This window comes from Lynx rufus, unplaced genomic scaffold (assembly GCF_022079265.1).
Source record: "Lynx rufus isolate CCGP_SWC_20201006 ecotype Redwood Valley unplaced genomic scaffold, mLynRuf1.p SCAF_9, whole genome shotgun sequence".
Lineage (NCBI taxonomy): Eukaryota > Metazoa > Chordata > Mammalia > Carnivora > Felidae > Lynx > Lynx rufus.
Window position 1 is genome coordinate 76,889,385 of NW_025814897.1, and position 17,586 is coordinate 76,906,970.

The 17,586-nt window shown below is 39.8% G+C and overlaps 1 protein-coding gene across 3 annotated transcripts in view; it reads left to right on the forward strand.

Annotated features, from left to right (window-relative positions):
• Nucleotides 1–17,586, forward strand: part of NELL1 (neural EGFL like 1) — an 896,605-nt gene that overhangs the window by 532,832 nt on the left and 346,187 nt on the right. For all 3 annotated transcript variants that reach the window (XM_047071414.1, XM_047071415.1, XM_047071416.1), the window contains one exon: nucleotides 3,214–3,336. In XM_047071414.1, coding sequence (XP_046927370.1) covers nucleotides 3,214–3,336 — 123 coding nt within the window. The remainder of the gene's footprint in view (nucleotides 1–3,213; nucleotides 3,337–17,586) is intronic.

Consider the following 17,586-nt stretch of genomic DNA (forward strand, 5'->3'; position numbering starts at 1 on the left):
CCTCCCCCTTTTGCAGTATCTCCAACAGCTGGAAGGGAATTTGATGTTTTTGGAAGGAGAGCATTTCATATTTGATGATTGTTGTCCAACATAGGTCAGATCTTCAGTGGAAATTTGGGGCTAGTATATACAAAAAGACCGTCTTCCTTCCTGGCTCTATGGAATCACTTCCATATGTCTTGGTTTAACTTCAACCGTATCCAGATTGCTTGTAGCTGCTGACTGATGTGGTCACCCTGGCGTCTAGTGTCACAAATACGAGCTCCCTCACTTACTGGTTTTGTGATCTTGGGCAGATTCTTTAATGTTTGTTTGTTTGCTGTTGTTGATGTTGTTGTTTTTGTATCTGCTCCTTCATTGTAAAATGGGAAAACTCATTTCATGTGATTGTTAGGAGAATTAAATGATATATGCAATATTTAGCTCAGTGCTTGGCACTTTCTAGTCTCAATACCATTATGGGAAGTAATGATAGGCAAAGTGAGGGTTGTATAAAATATGGTCCAATTCCTCTCTTCAAAGTTAGTTAATAAGGCAATAATAATAAAACTCACAAATATCACCATGTATTGTGATATGGTTGCCTCCAAAGAGGTAAAGATACCAAATTTGGTAAAAATTCCAAGATGGGTGAAATTTATGTGGTATGGGGAGGAGGTATGGAAGGCTTTCCTGGCAAAAGTATGTGCATGAAATGGTGTTTGAAGCCAGGTGGGGGCAAAGGTAGTCCAACTACATTGGGAGACTGTATTTTAAGTCATGGACATAAAATGTCAAACTGGAGAGGGGTAGGAATGAACTCTTGCATTTGCAGGGCCATGTTGGGGCCATCTCATCAGAGAAGAGGGTTTGCTTCAAGAATATTGGGAGAGAAGACTACGTAGGATGGATATGTTAATTACCTTGATGAGGGAAATCCTTTCACAATGTATACATACAACAGATCATCACGTTGTACACTCTAAATAACTTAGTTTTGTCACTTATGCCTCAACAGAGCTTGGGGGGGAAAAGACCAGGTAGGTAAGGATGTATCAGATGTTTGAAATGTTGCGTAAAACCATGCCTTTATTTTGCCTGTAGTGCCTCTCATGGGCAATCCTGACTGAGAAAACTATGACCATTTTTCAAAGACCAGTTCAAATACTACCTTTTGCAAGAAGACTTTTCTCCCTGTGAGCTGAAATTTCTTTACCTCAGTGGACTCTTATTTCAGTCTATTCCTCCTATCTAGCATGACCACACGTGCCAGTTTGCCTAGGTCATCCTGAGTCAATGCTGTTATTCTAGTGTAATTATTAATAGAGCCCCCCGTTCACTCTAAAATATGTTGTTTTCTAGGTAAAATACAAAGTCATCTCCTGGTAACTCTTATCACTTCTCCTTTCTGTTCTGCCTAGTTGCATATTGACATCTGGTGGCCTCTATTAAAATGTTCGTGTGAACAGAGACATACCTACTCACCTTTGTAGTCCCAGTACAGACCCTAATAATTATTAAATTAATTTAAATAAGGGATTGAAAACTTCAGTGTCAAAGTCTATGTTCTTAGACTTTGTGTGCCCGACATCCTCTGGTGTAACTGCATGTACTAGGTGTTTAATAGGTCTGTAAATTTGATTGGACATCCACAGGGTGATACTATTTCTGGAGTGTGCTGGAAATAACATTAGCACAGACTAGATGTGAATTCTCATAAATTTTCTCTTCTCCCTGCATGGTAACCTGTGCACGCTTCTCACTGACCATTTGCATTGGTCTTATGGCCAAAAGAAAATTTTTGTTTTGAAAAATGGAAGGTGTTCAGTCATATGCCTATGTATGCTTTACTTTAATTACACATGGGTGACCAAAACAGCTGTAGGTTGTAGAATTTAACCTTTCTCATTACTGAGTTTCTGTTAGGAAATTTAGAGTAAAAATTAACGAAGGAAGAGGATATTTCTATTGATTGGTACACTTTTGTAACAGCACACTACAAACTATATTGAATTTTTTAGTGTTGTTCAATTAGTGTTATTTCTTTGGGGTTGCTAGCTGGGATTTCAACTCTTGTATTATAACCTTTGTGACTTAAACCTATCTTAATTTTCTTCTTAAAATTTCTAACAAGTTATACTAGCAGATGTTAAAGGGAATAAGGCCTAACCTTTCAATACTCTTTATTTACAGAGTAGCCATTTAGATGACTCTTTAAATTTCCTGCTGATGACAGGAAGGTATCGCTGTCTGTGAAACCTTGATTTCTAACTTGGATTCTTGCAGTGTATTTTGTAAGGTGTTAGACCTATTTCCCTCATGTTTTGTGGGTTAAGGATGCTGTAGCTATTTGAAAATATATAACCATGTGATTACCCATCAGGTATCAACCCAGGGGTTGAATGCCGAACCCTGTGAACTTGGACTACCTGGAAAACTAGAGTTAAGAGCCCTGCTGAAGACCCTTGAAGAGAGGTCCTAAGAGTAAATCCCTTTTAGACTCAGCACAACCCCATGCTTGCCAGCATTTCCTGTGACCAAATTCCTTTGAAATTCCTTGTTAGTCAGCCCTTCTTTGCCAAGTTTTATCAGCTGAGTCTCCCTCTTCAATTTTACTCTCTTTGTTCTAAAGAAACTATGGATTCTCACATGTGGGATTTTTTTTTTCCTTTTTTAACCTTAGAGGCAGGTTTCCCAACCCAGGAACCATTGACATTTTGTACTGGTTCATGCTTTCTTGTGTTGGGTTTTCCTGTTCATTGTAAGATGCTTCGTAGCCTGCCTGTCCTGTATCCACTAGATTCTAGTAACACTCCTACTCAAACCATGATAACCGAAGGTATTGGCAGACATCATCAAATGTTTCCAGTGGGGATGGGATGCAAAATTACCCCCTGTTGAGACACTGCCTTGGAGCCTCTATAGAAACATTTGCAGAGCATGGAAAAGGCAATGCCCTCAGAGCAGTACTTACCAGTCATGTGACTTGCATCAGATGCTGCCTTCTCTGACCCTTAGTCTTTTTACCTGCAAAGTGGGGATAATGACATCTATCTTTGAGACCTGTTGAGATTTCCACCACATCAGGGATAGAAACTTCCAGGTATATAGTAAGATCCCCATACATGGTAGTCATGCCATTCTTATGTGGTGAGTCTCAACTTACTTTTCTAACACCTGTGATTCCAACTTAAGAAAAGGTGTTTCTTTCTTTTTTTCTCACCCTGCAAACAGAGCATGATGAATGCGGCAGCGGGCAGCACAACTGTGACGAGAATGCCATCTGCACCAACACTGTCCAGGGACACAGCTGCACCTGCAAACCGGGCTATGTGGGAAATGGGACCATCTGCAGAGGTAGGCTTGCTGCCTTTGAGGTGAGCTGTGAACAGCTTCCCTGCCTGGGCTTCTGGTACTCATGTGGTAGACCCTTGTCACCATTCTGGTAGCTGAGCATGGCTGGGGTTCTGTTCCTGGTCTGTCATCTGGTGAGGGCACTGTGCATCAGAGAAGAAAAATGATGATTTAAGTCTACATTTTGGATTGAATGCAAAAGGTATGCATTTGGGTCTGGGGCATGGTTCTACACCTTCATGGCTCTGTTTAGCTTTGCCTCTTGGCCTGAGTTTGTGAGGGACACTCTGAGTGCTGACGTGGGTTTTTATTCCCTGTGTGCTTTGCTCAGAGGGCAAGTGGGCACTGCCAGTGGCCATACTCCAGGTTCTGCTTGCATAGGAAGCTGAAAGTTTTAGCCTCTGTGTGGTAGCAGTTCAGCAATTCAGATGTAGTGCCTTGGTTTCCATCTGCATTTGGAATAAAATTAAAGTTTCTCCTTGTGGCTTATGAGAGCTTTCAGGATCCAGTCTCTGGCTCCTCTCAGCTGGCATCTCTCTTTTCTCTCCCCTCATTCCCTTTATGCCAACATATTATCCCTCACTGTGTCTCAGACATGCCAACCAGCTTCCAGTTTTGGGATTTGCCCTTGCTTTCCCCTCAGCCTGGATGTGCTCATTTCCTTCAGGTCTTGACTCAAGTATCTCCTTATCAGAGTAACGTTCTTAGGCCGCCTCTAAAATAGCATCCTTAATATTTCTTAGCCTCACACCCTACTTTATTTTTTTTGTTTTCATTAACACAACATAACAGAACATTATACATTTATGTGTTTGCTTCTGTATTGTCTGCCTCCCCATTGGGATGTAAGCTCTCTGAGAGCAACCGCTTGGTTTTGTCTCCCTGCTGTGTCTCCAGCGAGTAGATGGATGCCTGGCACATTGTAGGTGCTCATTAAATATGTGTTACCTTACTGAATTAACCAGAGGAAAGTGACAACATTACATTGAAAAGGAGGCAAAATGTACAAAAGACAGGAAATGATCCTTTGGGTTCTGCATTATTATAATTATCCCCACTTTAGAGGTGACAAAACTGAGACACAGGAAGGCTGAGTAGCTTGAAGACAGAAGTAATATACAGTGAATAAGTCACCATAATCATGCCCTAAATTGGGCAGAATTTAAAAAAAAAATGACTTTATTCTCTGTTGGTGAGGTTGGTGTAAACAGATTTGTTTTTATTTGTGTACATGCCTGAGTGTAAATTAGTGAAACTTTTAATGGCAATTTGAGAAAAACCTATCAACATTTAAAGTGAATGTGAAGAGTAATAAAGGGATTCTCTTGATTCCATTCACTTTATCTCCTGAAATGTATTCTGGGAAAGGCACATGCCCATGAGGGGGGAATGTGCACATACAGAGGTGTTTTGCTGTGTTGTATATATTCATTGAAAGCCAGATACAGCCAGAAAATCTGTCAGTAATGGAATGATTTATTTCACATGTCATTTTGTGGAAGAGAATATAAAGGTTTAAAAAACTTTAAGTGTCTGTATGCACACACATGTGTATGTGTGTTCACGTACATACTCAATGATCTCCAAGATGCATTTTCGAGAAAAATCAAATAAAGCTATAGGACATTACCTGTAGCATCATCACATATCTCATTTATTATTTATAACTACCTATATGCATACTTCTGTAAAGCATAAAGACTGGGACATGCAAACTGCTCATGTTATTGCCCGTCTGTGTGTGTGTGTGTGTGTGTGTGTGTGTGTGTGTGTGTGTGTGAGAGAGAGAGAGAGAGAGAGAGAGAGAGAGAGAGAGAAAGAATGTTCATGTATTATGAATTCAATGTTGTTTTTATCTTTTACAATGGGAATTTATACATATAATATTTGTGGGGTTTTTTTAAGTTCTATGAGGCAAATAAAAATACCAGTGCTCAGCTTTTAAAAGAAGGCTGAAGATACTTCAAAAGTAAAGTAAAAAGACATAAACATTAATATAATTCCATGGATTATCCAGCCCACTGCTGGCACTTTCATGCTAATGCTATAAATCTGAGGCGCACATAGGGATTTGATTTTAATGCATTTTTTCTTCAGAATTATGTTACCTCATAAAATAATATTAATTACCCTAGTTCAGTGAGTTTGTGTTTGCCCAACCCTCTCATGCCATTGTGATAAGTAGTGGCTTCACCTTTGTGGAATTTGAAACTCTGATTGTAAAAAATTATGAGTTAAAATAATGTTTCTGGTGTCCACAGGCTCTGAAAATACATCTTCGCTTGAAAGTTACAAATCAAGGACAATAGTTTTCTTCAAGTGGTTTTCGTGGTCAGTTAGGTGGACATCAATAAGATGGGGAGAATCTCGTGTTTATAAATGTTGCCTGGGGAGGCAGTGCAATGTAGTTCAAGAACTGGATTGCAAATTTAGAGAACTAGGGGTTAGACAGGATTTCATTGCTGCCGAATTGTAACTTCTGTATTTTTACATACTAAAATTGGGTGAATATCCCCATCCGTGTTTTTCCAACAATGTTATTGCAAAGAGTTATGAAAGGAATATATGTGTGTGTGTGTGTGTGTGTGTGTGTGTGTGTATGTATATGTATGTATGTATATATATGAAAGGAATATATATATGTGTGTGTATATACGTATATATATGTATATATACGTACACACACACATATATATAATATATTATATATATATATATATATATATATATATCTCAATGTGTTTTAGACTATCACAGGCTCTAAAATGTAAAACACTATTAGTAGTAGTAAAACAGTAGCAGTACAATGAGGGAAGAGGTGGAGGCAGTTAATGAGTTGGCTTGAACCTCAGCCGTCTGCCTGAGTTGCCCAAATTTGTGTCTTCATTTGAGGACATACACTTTGTAGTTGACTTTTCCACCTGTAACCGAAACATTTACAGAAGGAGTTGGACAAGGATAACTAGATCACTTGAACTGTTTTTTAACGTGTAAAAGCTTTTCTGGACGTGGTATTGTTCATGGAATTGACTACATCTGCATAGAAATGAAAACCATTAACACTACTAGTAACAAAATATGAGACAGCAATTTCTCAAACAATACCAGTTGGTGTGAATTCTTTCACATGGGTTTTCCTGGTGGTCAGTGCCCATGGAAGGTGTTTTTGGAATTTTTTCACACGGGTGGTAAATACCTGTTCAGCTTCAACATTCACAAAGTAGGTGCAAGATGCCTTGCTGGGTATGTTCACATATGTTATCTCATTAGTTCCCACCATATCCCTGGGAGCTTGATAGCATCGTTACAGCTCACAGGCAAATCTTGAATAAGACATAGCTGAATCCAATTTACCTGGATTAGTGCTACTGACTACTTTTAGTTTCTTCCCTCCAGGCCCCTTCCTGTACCTTCTCCATTTTTTTTTTTTTCTCTTTCTCCCTCTTCCTCTTTCTCCCTAACTATTCATTATTTAAGCCTCTCTCTTTTTTTTCTTTTTTCTTATATTCTAAGTAGAGACTGTAAAAAAATCAGAAAGGGAAGAGAAACAGTACAATGACAATCTATAATTTTTAAATTTGCCTATATTTTTGATAAACAGACTAAAATACTTTGAAACTGTGCAAGATTTGTTGCTAAAAATTTGGGGTTAAATGGACAGAACACGTGCAAATTGCTTCAGGTCTGATTTGCACAACCTGGCATACAGGTTCGGGTGGTCTGTGGAATGTTTATCTGCTTTCACAGTCCTGCATTAACCTAGAACTGAAGGTGAGTTTGGGGCAGTTTCCACTTAGTAGGTAATAGGCAGGGCCTTCTCCCTTGTCTGTCCCTAAGGGCTGGGTAAGATATGATGATCCTTGAGAACACTATCATCTTCATGACTAATAGTATTGACATTTATTAGTCAATTTATTAGACTGTAAAGATACAGTGGGAATAAATTCTGTGTCTGGAGCATAGTTCTGGGCGCCATAAGAGCAAAAGGCAAATAAGAGAAGGTCACTGGAAACTTCACCATTTAGTATGAGAAAAAGATTTGAACAGTTGCTTCCCACCCAATGTAACTATTTACAAAATGGTATTATCTCGTGTGCAAAAGGCTTATAAGGAATTATTCAAAGGGTGCCTGGGTGGCTCACTTAAGCGTTCAACCCTTTAATTTCAGCTCAAGTCATGATCTCATGATTCGTGAGTTCTAACCCCACATCTGGCTCTATGCTAAGTGTGCCAAGCCTCCTTGAGATTCTCTCTCCCCCTCTCTACGCTCCTTTCCCACTTGGGTGAGCTCTCACTCTCTCAAAATAAATAAAGAAAAAAATTACTCAAAATTTAGAGCTACATTAAAGGTATTATTATGTGTTAGTTAGGACTCCTTTGGTTTCGAGTAAGAGAAATCTATTGGCAAGACTGGCTATGTGACTGTCAGAGCCCAGAGTCAAATAAAAGACTGGGGGGAAAAAGTAGAAGAAAATTGGGGTGAGTGCAGACACTCAGAGGAGCTTCAAGCCCATCCCCTAACTTGGCACATGCACTTGGCCCACTGAATGCAGGGCTCCTCTCTGCCTTGACCAGTGGGGCAGGGAGGTTGAGCCAGGTGGCTCCCCTTCCCTTGAGCCCTGTACCCCAATCCACAACAGATGGTCAACCTAAGGGACTGCAATCTCCCCACCAGTTCCCACATCACCTGTGGAATGCACCTAAGTGCTGACAGGGAGGATGACACAGTTATACTTTCACCTGGAAAACTCCGAGACTGCATTCCTAACCCCTACCCTGTGCAAAGACCCTGTTGGGGGCAGGGGGCAATTGCTGCTTAGTGGAGAAGAGAGAGGCTCTGAGGGACCAGAGCCCAGGGGTCAGAAGAATGGAGACCTGAGAACCCATCCTGGAGAGGGGGGTAGACTATGGGAGTGAGACCACACATGAGCTAAGGCTCCAAAGCCCCAGTGCATGCTCTGTTGTCTGCTTAGACCTAATTTACAGAACAAATTCAAATATGAAATTAGTAAAAATGTTAATGTGGTGACCACAGAACATGAATCCCCAAATGAAGGGTCCTTCTGAGTCAGGGGCCCCATGCAACTGCCTTGGCTGCATGCTGGTGAAGTTGGAAGTGTCAACTAGCCTTCACTGTCCAGGTGTGTCATATGACCTGAGGGCGGAAAGGTGGCTGGGATTTAGGAACAGATTTCTCTAAAAGCTGGAATGCTGATTATACGCTGTCTCCTTGATGCTTCTTTCTGGATTGGCTTCATATTTCTCTCTTCTTACAGGCAGGCTTTATGTTTGTCCATGTGGTTGAGGATCAGATCCTCTGTTTTGTAGACTCAAAACTTGGCCTTGTCAGAGTACCAGAGATGATCAATCTCTTGGGACTGATATACTAATTTTTTTATTTTTATTAAAAAAATTTTTTTTTAAATGTTTATTTTTGAGAGAGACAGAGACAGAATGCGAATGGGTTAAGGGCAGAGAGACAGGGAGACACAGAATCCGAAGCAGGCTCCAGGCTCCAAGCTGCCAGCCCAGAGCCTGATGCGGGGCTCGAACTCACGAGCGATGACATCATGACCTGAGCTGAAGTCAGACGTTTAACCGACTGAGTCACCCAGGCGCCCCACTGATATACTAATTTTTTATGATAAGCTGTTGTGGTTTGAGGAAAGCCTAAAAATGATAGCTCTCCCCACCCCACCACCTGCATTCAAAACCAGTTGAGAGACAAATAAATTGAGCAGCGGGAACTAAAATGTCGATATGAGCACTGATAAAAATTATACCAGAGAGCACAGTTTATGTATTCAACACTGGTATTTGTAATATTGAACCCCTGAATTAGACAGAGTTCTGCATCTATTCACGGTGGGCCAAGGAGACACCTAGGGCTTCCTGTGTTTATCTCCACATAGGACTTTTTCACATTGTAGGGCAATAAAAGTCCAGAAGGGTTGTTTCCTGTGTTCCTCCTAATCCCTAGTGAGTAAGTGAGGGAACAGCTAGGCTCCGCAGGCCAGGTTTCTCTCACTCACCAGCAATCAGGGAAGAATGAGAGGGCGTGGCAAGTAGCCTAGGGCAAACGTTTCTTAAGAGAAATCAGATAAATGGAAAAGAAGCACCCCCTTCCCCAAGTCCACCTACAACTTCTGTTAAGAAGTGTCACAATGTTTGTGTCTCTAGTTTCACTGTCTTTCTTAGATGAAAGATACACAGGGAGCCCTTTTTTTTTTTTTTAATAAATTCTGAATTATTTAAGTGAAAAATCAGAGCTAAGGAGTTAGTCTGGGATTTTATTGGCTCATCACCTCAATATCTGTTCCCTGGCTGCAACTCTCTCCATTGTAGGTATAGTGATCTGGGGTCTGTTCTAAACGTAGTGTGATGCACTTGCTCAAAATCTTCCAGTATTTCAGGAGACAATGGGTGATATTACACTCCTAGTGTCCCCTAAATGTTCTTTTGTTGTCTGGAGAAATATAGTAACTAACCTTCCCCTTGCCCAGTGTTTATTTTCAAACCATGTGAGTGGGCTCTGTAATGATTTTATAATTTATGGAAATGTACCTTCACTTTTTTCCTACCTTTCAAGTCCAGGAAGCCCTCCCTGATCTCAGGCTGGGTGAGTGCTCTTTCTCTGTGCTCCAAAGACACTCTCCAAACACTGCTCCAGTCCCCATAATCCTATGTTGCAGTTGATGGTTTTACTCGCCTGCTTCCTGTAGGCCAAGGCTACATATCTTGGTTTAACCAACATTTAGCATAGAGCTGAGCATGTTATAGTACTCATAAATTTCCTGATGAGTGAACACATTAAGATTCCTTTCTAATAGAGCATGCACTTGTGTATCTAGAAGATTCTGCAACAAAGCAAAAATCTGCATGGGACACAGATGGTTAGGCCACTGGAGCCTTGCCCCCAGCCTGAGAATACCACCTCTCCTAAAGGTAGATATGCAAATGGATTTTGATGTGGAGTTGGCTTTGCTAATTGAATAACTGACTTTCAGAGAAGATCATTACAATAAAATTAACTTCACTGTAAAAGTTCTTGGAACATAGCTGCATGTTTATTCTGAGGCACCTCAGAATCCTATAGTTCTCTGAAGTCATTTATGAGTGTGTTTGCATTGAGGTACATTTGCAGAAGTGCTGTTCCCCAGAAATTCTACTTCATGGGAGGCTGGATAAATTGTACAAGAAAAACCAAGAAAGTCAGTAACAGAAGGCTAGAGAAGGTTTAATATAGACAGAGTAATGTGACAGTACATGCTAAAGATGTAGATGAAATTCTGAATTAAGTAATATAGGTACCTTACATGCACAGAGTTGTTTTCAGAAACTCAGAGGCACTATGGGAGGAAGGATGAGGGAGAGGCAGAATAGAAAAGTAAGTTATTTTACTATGATATCACTGAAGATAATAAAGTTGATAAACTGCTGGGCTATGAATCAGAGAAGATGATATTTAGGGATTTTGAAGTACACGCAAGGGGAATAGGAAAGCCTTTGGCAAGAGTACTCACAGCGCTCCAGACGTGGTTTTCAAAGTGGTTAATGTAATGAGGAAGGATTCAGGAAGGTCTCAATCTAAAATTCTGCCTTTAGGTGTACAAAGTGTTGGACATGATGGCAAGAGGCAAGATTGACATTATAGGCTGGTTTGACCCATTTAGAGCCAGAACCGTTTGTAAAAACACATTTGTATTGATAAATAGATAAAGGTGGTGAATATATGTCTAAGAGTGCACCTCTGTTTATAGAGCAATTTCATAACATTTCAAGGAGGGATTTGAAACTCTACCCTACAATTGGTTCATTTATAAAATCAGGAAGCAGGTAGATAGAGGAAGCTCAGGATCAGACTCTGTCAATAGGAAGAATCTTTGCAATGAATGTGGACTGTACTTCTAGCAATGAGAACCACTTAAAATTTTCCAACTAAAGAAGATGATGTGAGAGGGTGTCCCTTTGGTACTGTTTAAGACTTTTATTTCAGGATCATATTGAAATAATTGGGCCAGATCAGATTACTATAAGAAATGTACACATGGGTGTACATGTAAATGTAAATGGGCACATGGGTGGCTCAGTTAAGCGTTCGGCTCTTGATTTCAGCTCAGGTCATGATCTCACAGTTGGTGAGTTTGAGCCCCATGTTGGGCTCTGTGCTGACAGTGGGGAGCCTGCTTGGGATTCATTCTCTCTCTCTCTCTCTCTTTCTGCCTCTCCCCCACTCTGTCTCTCAAAATAAATAAATAAACTTAAAAATATGTGCCTTTCAAATTTTTTTAGGACTATTTGATGATTTAACCATAAAGCATAAACAAAGATAAGATTGATGTGGATGTGGATGACAAAATCTCTTGCAGTTCAACCAGTTACCAAAAAGTGTTCTTAACACAGGGATATAAATTGTAACATACAGTGGTAAGAAATAGTTTATTAGGAACACTCCAAACCGTAATGCCATGCTTAAATATTCATAAACCTGAGGAATGGGCTACAGAATTATGACACGATTTTCTTCTAAAGAAGCTATTTCCTATTGATTAAAGTCTACACTCTTCAGCAAGGCACTTAAGACCTTGTATCAGCTTTGCCATATCTGGATATTTCAAGCCTCATCTCTTACGGTAGCTCTCCTCATTACCTTACCACTCACACTTGGCAGTTCACTAACCATTCTCTTAACAGGCCAGGCCAGGCAGTCTCATGCCTCCTTCCCTCTCCTTGGGATCCTTTATTATACTGGAGACACTTTTCCATCCTCTTTTTCTTCCGGTTGAAATCCTGTTTATCCTTCTTAGTCCCACTCAAATCCCATTTTTCCTTGATCTTCTCAGTCAGAAAAAAATGGCTTCCTCTCTCATTTCTACTTGTAATATTTAATGTGTTATGCATTATTAAATTGAGCTGTTTACATATCAGCATTTCCCACTGACATAAGACGTAGTGCTTCTTGGGTGCTAGGTAAATATATATTGATGTGAAATAGGAATTGGCTAGTTCATCTCACACAAATCCACTCTTGTAGCTTCGTGTATTACTGTGAGTCTAAACCACCATTTAGATAATCAAAGAAAAATTAAAATTGTAAATGCTTGTGTAATATCTATTTTAATACGTCAGAAAACCATCAATGGATCTGTTATTTAAGTTCAGATACATTATCTATTTACATAGAAAATTCATTTATTCTCTTTTATGTTTCATTCCTATTGATTCTGAATACCCCATCAATACCCCATGTCCTGTGGATACCGAACATAATTATACCAGGAATGATTAAATCCTTTAGCTTAATTTAAGAGTCTATAGGCAGCCCAAGTGAGGTATCTTTCTTGCATCTGTTTTTTTTTTTTTTTTTTTTTTTTTGCATCTGTTTCAAAATCTTAAATGGCTCCATTTTAGACTCATCCACTACTTATTCAGTAATCTCAACCAGAGCTAGATTTAGACCTGGAAAGCACTTATCAAGTGCCAAGTCAAGGCAACATGGGGAACATTACAAATTACTAGACACAGAACTCTGCCTTTCAATGTCCAAGAGACTTTCATAGTATCTTGGCATGTACTGTTGAGTAGGATAGTGTCTTTTCATATTGTTTCTTGGCTCCCGTGTGACCAATGGGAAACATTCATGAGGCTCAGATCAGTATTTCACTTTGTGGCCCCAAACAGCATGAAATCAATTATTCTGTTGGGTCATTTAACTTTGAACCATTGATAAACTTAGGATCGCATTGTTTTATAAAAATGGAGTATTACTGTACCACTGCCTCTTGGAGGTTTAGAGTGTCACCATTTTTTGTCTCCATTCCTATAGGTTCAAGTCAGTACAAAACAGACATGGGACAATGTAGGAATCATACTGTTGACCTTATCTTGCGCTCTCTGGGACAATCAGGCCCCATTTCAGGGCTTGCCTCTCATACTGTCTTAATTTTAAGGGTAGAAGCTGATGAGAGGATGCAGATACCTGGTCAAATCTCTGCTTTACTGATTGCATAGAGATGGGAAGTTCTGGGGCTCTCTCTATGCCTGATGCAGAAGGTCTGAGAGAAGTGATGGTTTGTGTCATGCTGGAGCCATGGTCTTTGTGGCACACATGAATCAGTTTGTCACTTGGTAAGGGAACACTTCTCATAAAGGAAAGAGCTGTTACTTGAATATAGAAACGAAAAACTTTTTTTTTAATGTGAAATTTATTGTCAAATTGGTTTCCATACAACACCCATTGCTCATCCCAACAGGTGCCCTCCTCATGCCCATAGAAACAAAGAAACTTAATACAATCATTCCGTTATCATTCCCTCCTGCTAAGATAGCCTGCTAAGACTCTCCACCCCCCAGAAGTGCTTACCCCTTTTAAATGCACCATTAGTAATAGTAAAAGGACATTGGTAGTAATGTTCACAAGAGTATTTGAGTTACAACTGCAGTGTTAAGCAGTATTAAAATAACTTCAAACCTTTTTGGCAAACTCACTACCCTAAAAATGCTTACCCGCAAGCGCTGGTACTAAATTTAGAAGTGGGTGTATTTGTTATAGTCCTAAGAGAAAAAAAGAGTGTCTATGCCTGGAGGGGATTCTCATGCTTAAAGTTTCAATATGTTTCCTTTGAAAAAAAAATGACTGGAGCTAGAAAATGAAACTGATTGTCTCTTCTAAGTTATCAAGAGATGTTCTGCTCATCAGCCCGATGGAGAACTGCAAGCGGACACAGAACCTGTTTTGCAATCTTGAAGCTAACACAGAGCATTAACAAGCCCCAGGCAAGGGAAGGGGACTCGGGTGGCATAGATACAATATATTGGTTGTGTAGTTTGGCTTAATAAGGCAGACTTGATATAGTCTTGTCCTGACCTTTAATATTCTTTTGCTACAAGTGCATATTTACTGGGCAAAAAGAGTCTCTGGGATGCACTAAAGCACTTTCACCTACCAAAGTCTGTGTTTACCTTTTAAAGTTTGCAGACAATAGCTATATCCCTGGGGGCTTAAAACTTTAAACCAGCTTGCATCACAGAGGGAGTGGGAATCTGATGCTTAGACAAGTGCTGATTCTTTTGAGTGCATTTTGAGGATTGTACTTTGGTGAGTTACATAGATGTTTGTTATCCATAATTGTCACATCTGAAATGACTCATGAGATTAGCAGAGCCCTATAAATATATTTCAGTCCATTTTATTTTTTTTATTTATTTATTTTTTAACGTTTATTTATTTTTGGGACAGAGAGAGACAGAGCATGAACGGGGGAGGGGCAGAGAGAGAGGGAGACACAGAAACGGAAGCAGGCTCCAGGCTCTGAGCCATCAGCCCAGAGCCCGACGCGGGGCTCGAACTCACGGACCGCGAGATCGTGACCTGGCTGAAGTCGGACGCTTAACCGACTGCGCCACCCAGGCGCCCCTTTTTTTTTTTTTTTTTTTTTTTAACGTTTATTTATTTTTGGGACAGAGAGAGACAGAGCATGAACGGGGGAGGGGCAGAGAGAGAGGGAGACACAGAAACGGAAGCAGGCTCCAGGCTCTGAGCCATCAGCCCAGAGCCCGACGCGCAGTCCATTTTATTTTAAAACAGTCTACTGAACATTGACTTTCTGTTCAGAAATCAAGATAACACGGTCTTTTTTTTCCTAAGTAACAATTCTCAATGGACCAGGACATGTTTCCTGATGTTTCTTTAGGCGACATTATTGCAGATATCATAGTCAATCTCTAGGCCATCTTCTGGAGTAAGATGTGTTTGGGGGAGCAATTATTTGCAAAATAATCAAAGTATTTAACAACTAGTATTATAGAATGGTGACAGTTATACTTGACATGCCCATAGCAACTCAGAATATGCGCAAGGAGTATTTATCTTATGTAGGACCACAAAACTATGGTGTACGGCTGAGCACCATATTTTAAGACAAGTTTAGCTTCAAGAGATCTGGTCTCTTTTAATGATGGTTGTGCTATGAGAGAGCTAAGCAGCAGTCAGGAGCCTAGGCCAGGTACTGCTACTGGGTCTACCCAGCCCAGATACTACTTTAATATTACCTTAGAGACTGCTCTTGACTCCGATTTGTATTAAAGACACAAAGGACAAATGGAGAAACACTTACATATAATCTGCAAATGTTAACAGAATTTGGGGGTAGTGCTAATATCAATCCTTCCTCAACAGTATCTTGGTTGGAGTGCTTAACTACTGCTGACCAGTAGAATGTGCTGTGGTTCACGCTTGCCTGTTTTGCATTTCTGCCTCATTCTATCCCAATACAATGATGTATTTCTTCATTTCAGCCTTATGCTTGCTAGAATAAAGTCAGGTGTTTTCATGGCAGAGTGCCCTAGCTCTGTTGATAATTGCTTAAAGCTTACTCCTTAAAATACAGTTATCTTACAACTCAACCACACTGAATTCATGTCTGTTTCTATTGCATTTGCTTCCTCTTTTCATTTATACCTAGATGTTTATTTGCCAGGGCGTCTGTTTTACACAGTGTCCTGTGAGAAATGAACCCATCAAGTGACCTTTTGCTGCTCATTTCCCCATTTGTTATTAGGTATAATGACACTCCCAATTTCTTCTCTCAGCTTTTAAATGGGAAAACTATAACACAAAAGGGCGAACACACATAAAATTACTTGTATAAGGCAAGGAAATAGTGGTAGCTGCCGTAACAGACAGCTCCAAAATTTCAGTAGGTCCAAAACAATAAATTCTGATTACTCCTATCATTGCGCACAGAGTGGATGGTGAGTTGGGATGTTGCTCTGTAGAGTTGGACAGGAACCTGCTCACTTTCCATCTTACAGCTGTGACCTCTTCCTGCTTCTCAGAATCCTTCCCACTCCATCATCAGATGAGGAAAAAGCAGTCATACAGGGGAGGTTTTTATGGGCCAGACCTGAAAGTTGCACATAACACTTTGGCTCGCATGGCATTGGGCAGAACTCAGTCTGTGGCCATATTGAATGAAGCAGAACACCGGGAAGGGGGAGGACACAGCTGTCGGAGAGCACTAGCCTTCTCTGCCATATCGTTGTTGTGAATAAAATTCTAAGTGCCACTCTTAGGAGTGGCTGCATTACTATTTGTAGAAAATAAACCTCTGTGCAATTTTGAAATGGATTCTGGCTGATGCACTGTGCAGATCTTTTGTAGGCCTTCAGGTAAGAAAGACTGGGGGTATCCAGGGCTTAAAAATGTTGCCAGTTGAGTGATTGCATTCTTTCCAAACATGTCATCACCACTTATATCTGGATTCAGTCAAATTAGACAGTTGACTTTGTGTCTCAGCTTCTGATCCTGCTAGTTTGAAGAACAATTGAGAAACTGCTTCATGGGTCACTTGAAAGCAGTGGAAAAAAATTCAAAGTCATTAAATGTCTCTTGAGTAGAACTGCCAGGGACACAGTAAAGTAACTCCTCCTGAGCCCTGGACCCTTCATAATTCTATTACTCGAATAAGTGATTCCAACATGTTACTATGACAATTTTCTTCTTGTCAGTGATCATTTCTTCCAAAATTGATAAATTTTCCATTTTTAAACTTAAAACCTAGAAATTGTGTGTCCGTTCTCTTGCACTGCGTTTTTGCGTCACTTTACTCATTTGTGGATAATGCCACTTTAATGTGGCATATCCTGAAAGATACTGGACAGGGATAAGGCAAAAATTCAAGTATTTATTCAGATCTAAATTAACTATACTTTTAAGTTTGTGTTAGGAGTACTGAACTAATATATTTTCTTGTATGTAGAATTTAGTTTCATAAGATGGTTATTTAGCTTGTATAAGTGACTATATAGATGACAGAGGAATTCTAGATATCCCTCTAAAGTATAACCTATTTTTGGAGCTGTGCCTAGATGAGATTGGAAAATGGTTTGGTTTCAGCCTCCCTAGACTGTGTAAAGCTGATTTGTGAAATTCTACACAGATAAGGAAATTGAATGTTGGTATATTCACTTAAAGTATCTCTTTGAAGACTTTATTAAGGAGAAGAAAAGCAAAGTGTAATAAATTTCTCAGAAGAGGATTTGCTTTATGCTTAACAACAGAGTAAAACATGCCTATTCACAGGTGTATGTTCTAAAATTAGTAGACATTATGGCTCTAGAATAGCGTTGTCCAGTTGAAATATAATGTAAAATATTCATGTTATTTTAAATTTCTAAGAGTTGCCTTAACAAAGGTAAGATAAAATAGGTCTGACACATCTCAGATCAGAGATTTCAAGTGCCCAGCAGTCA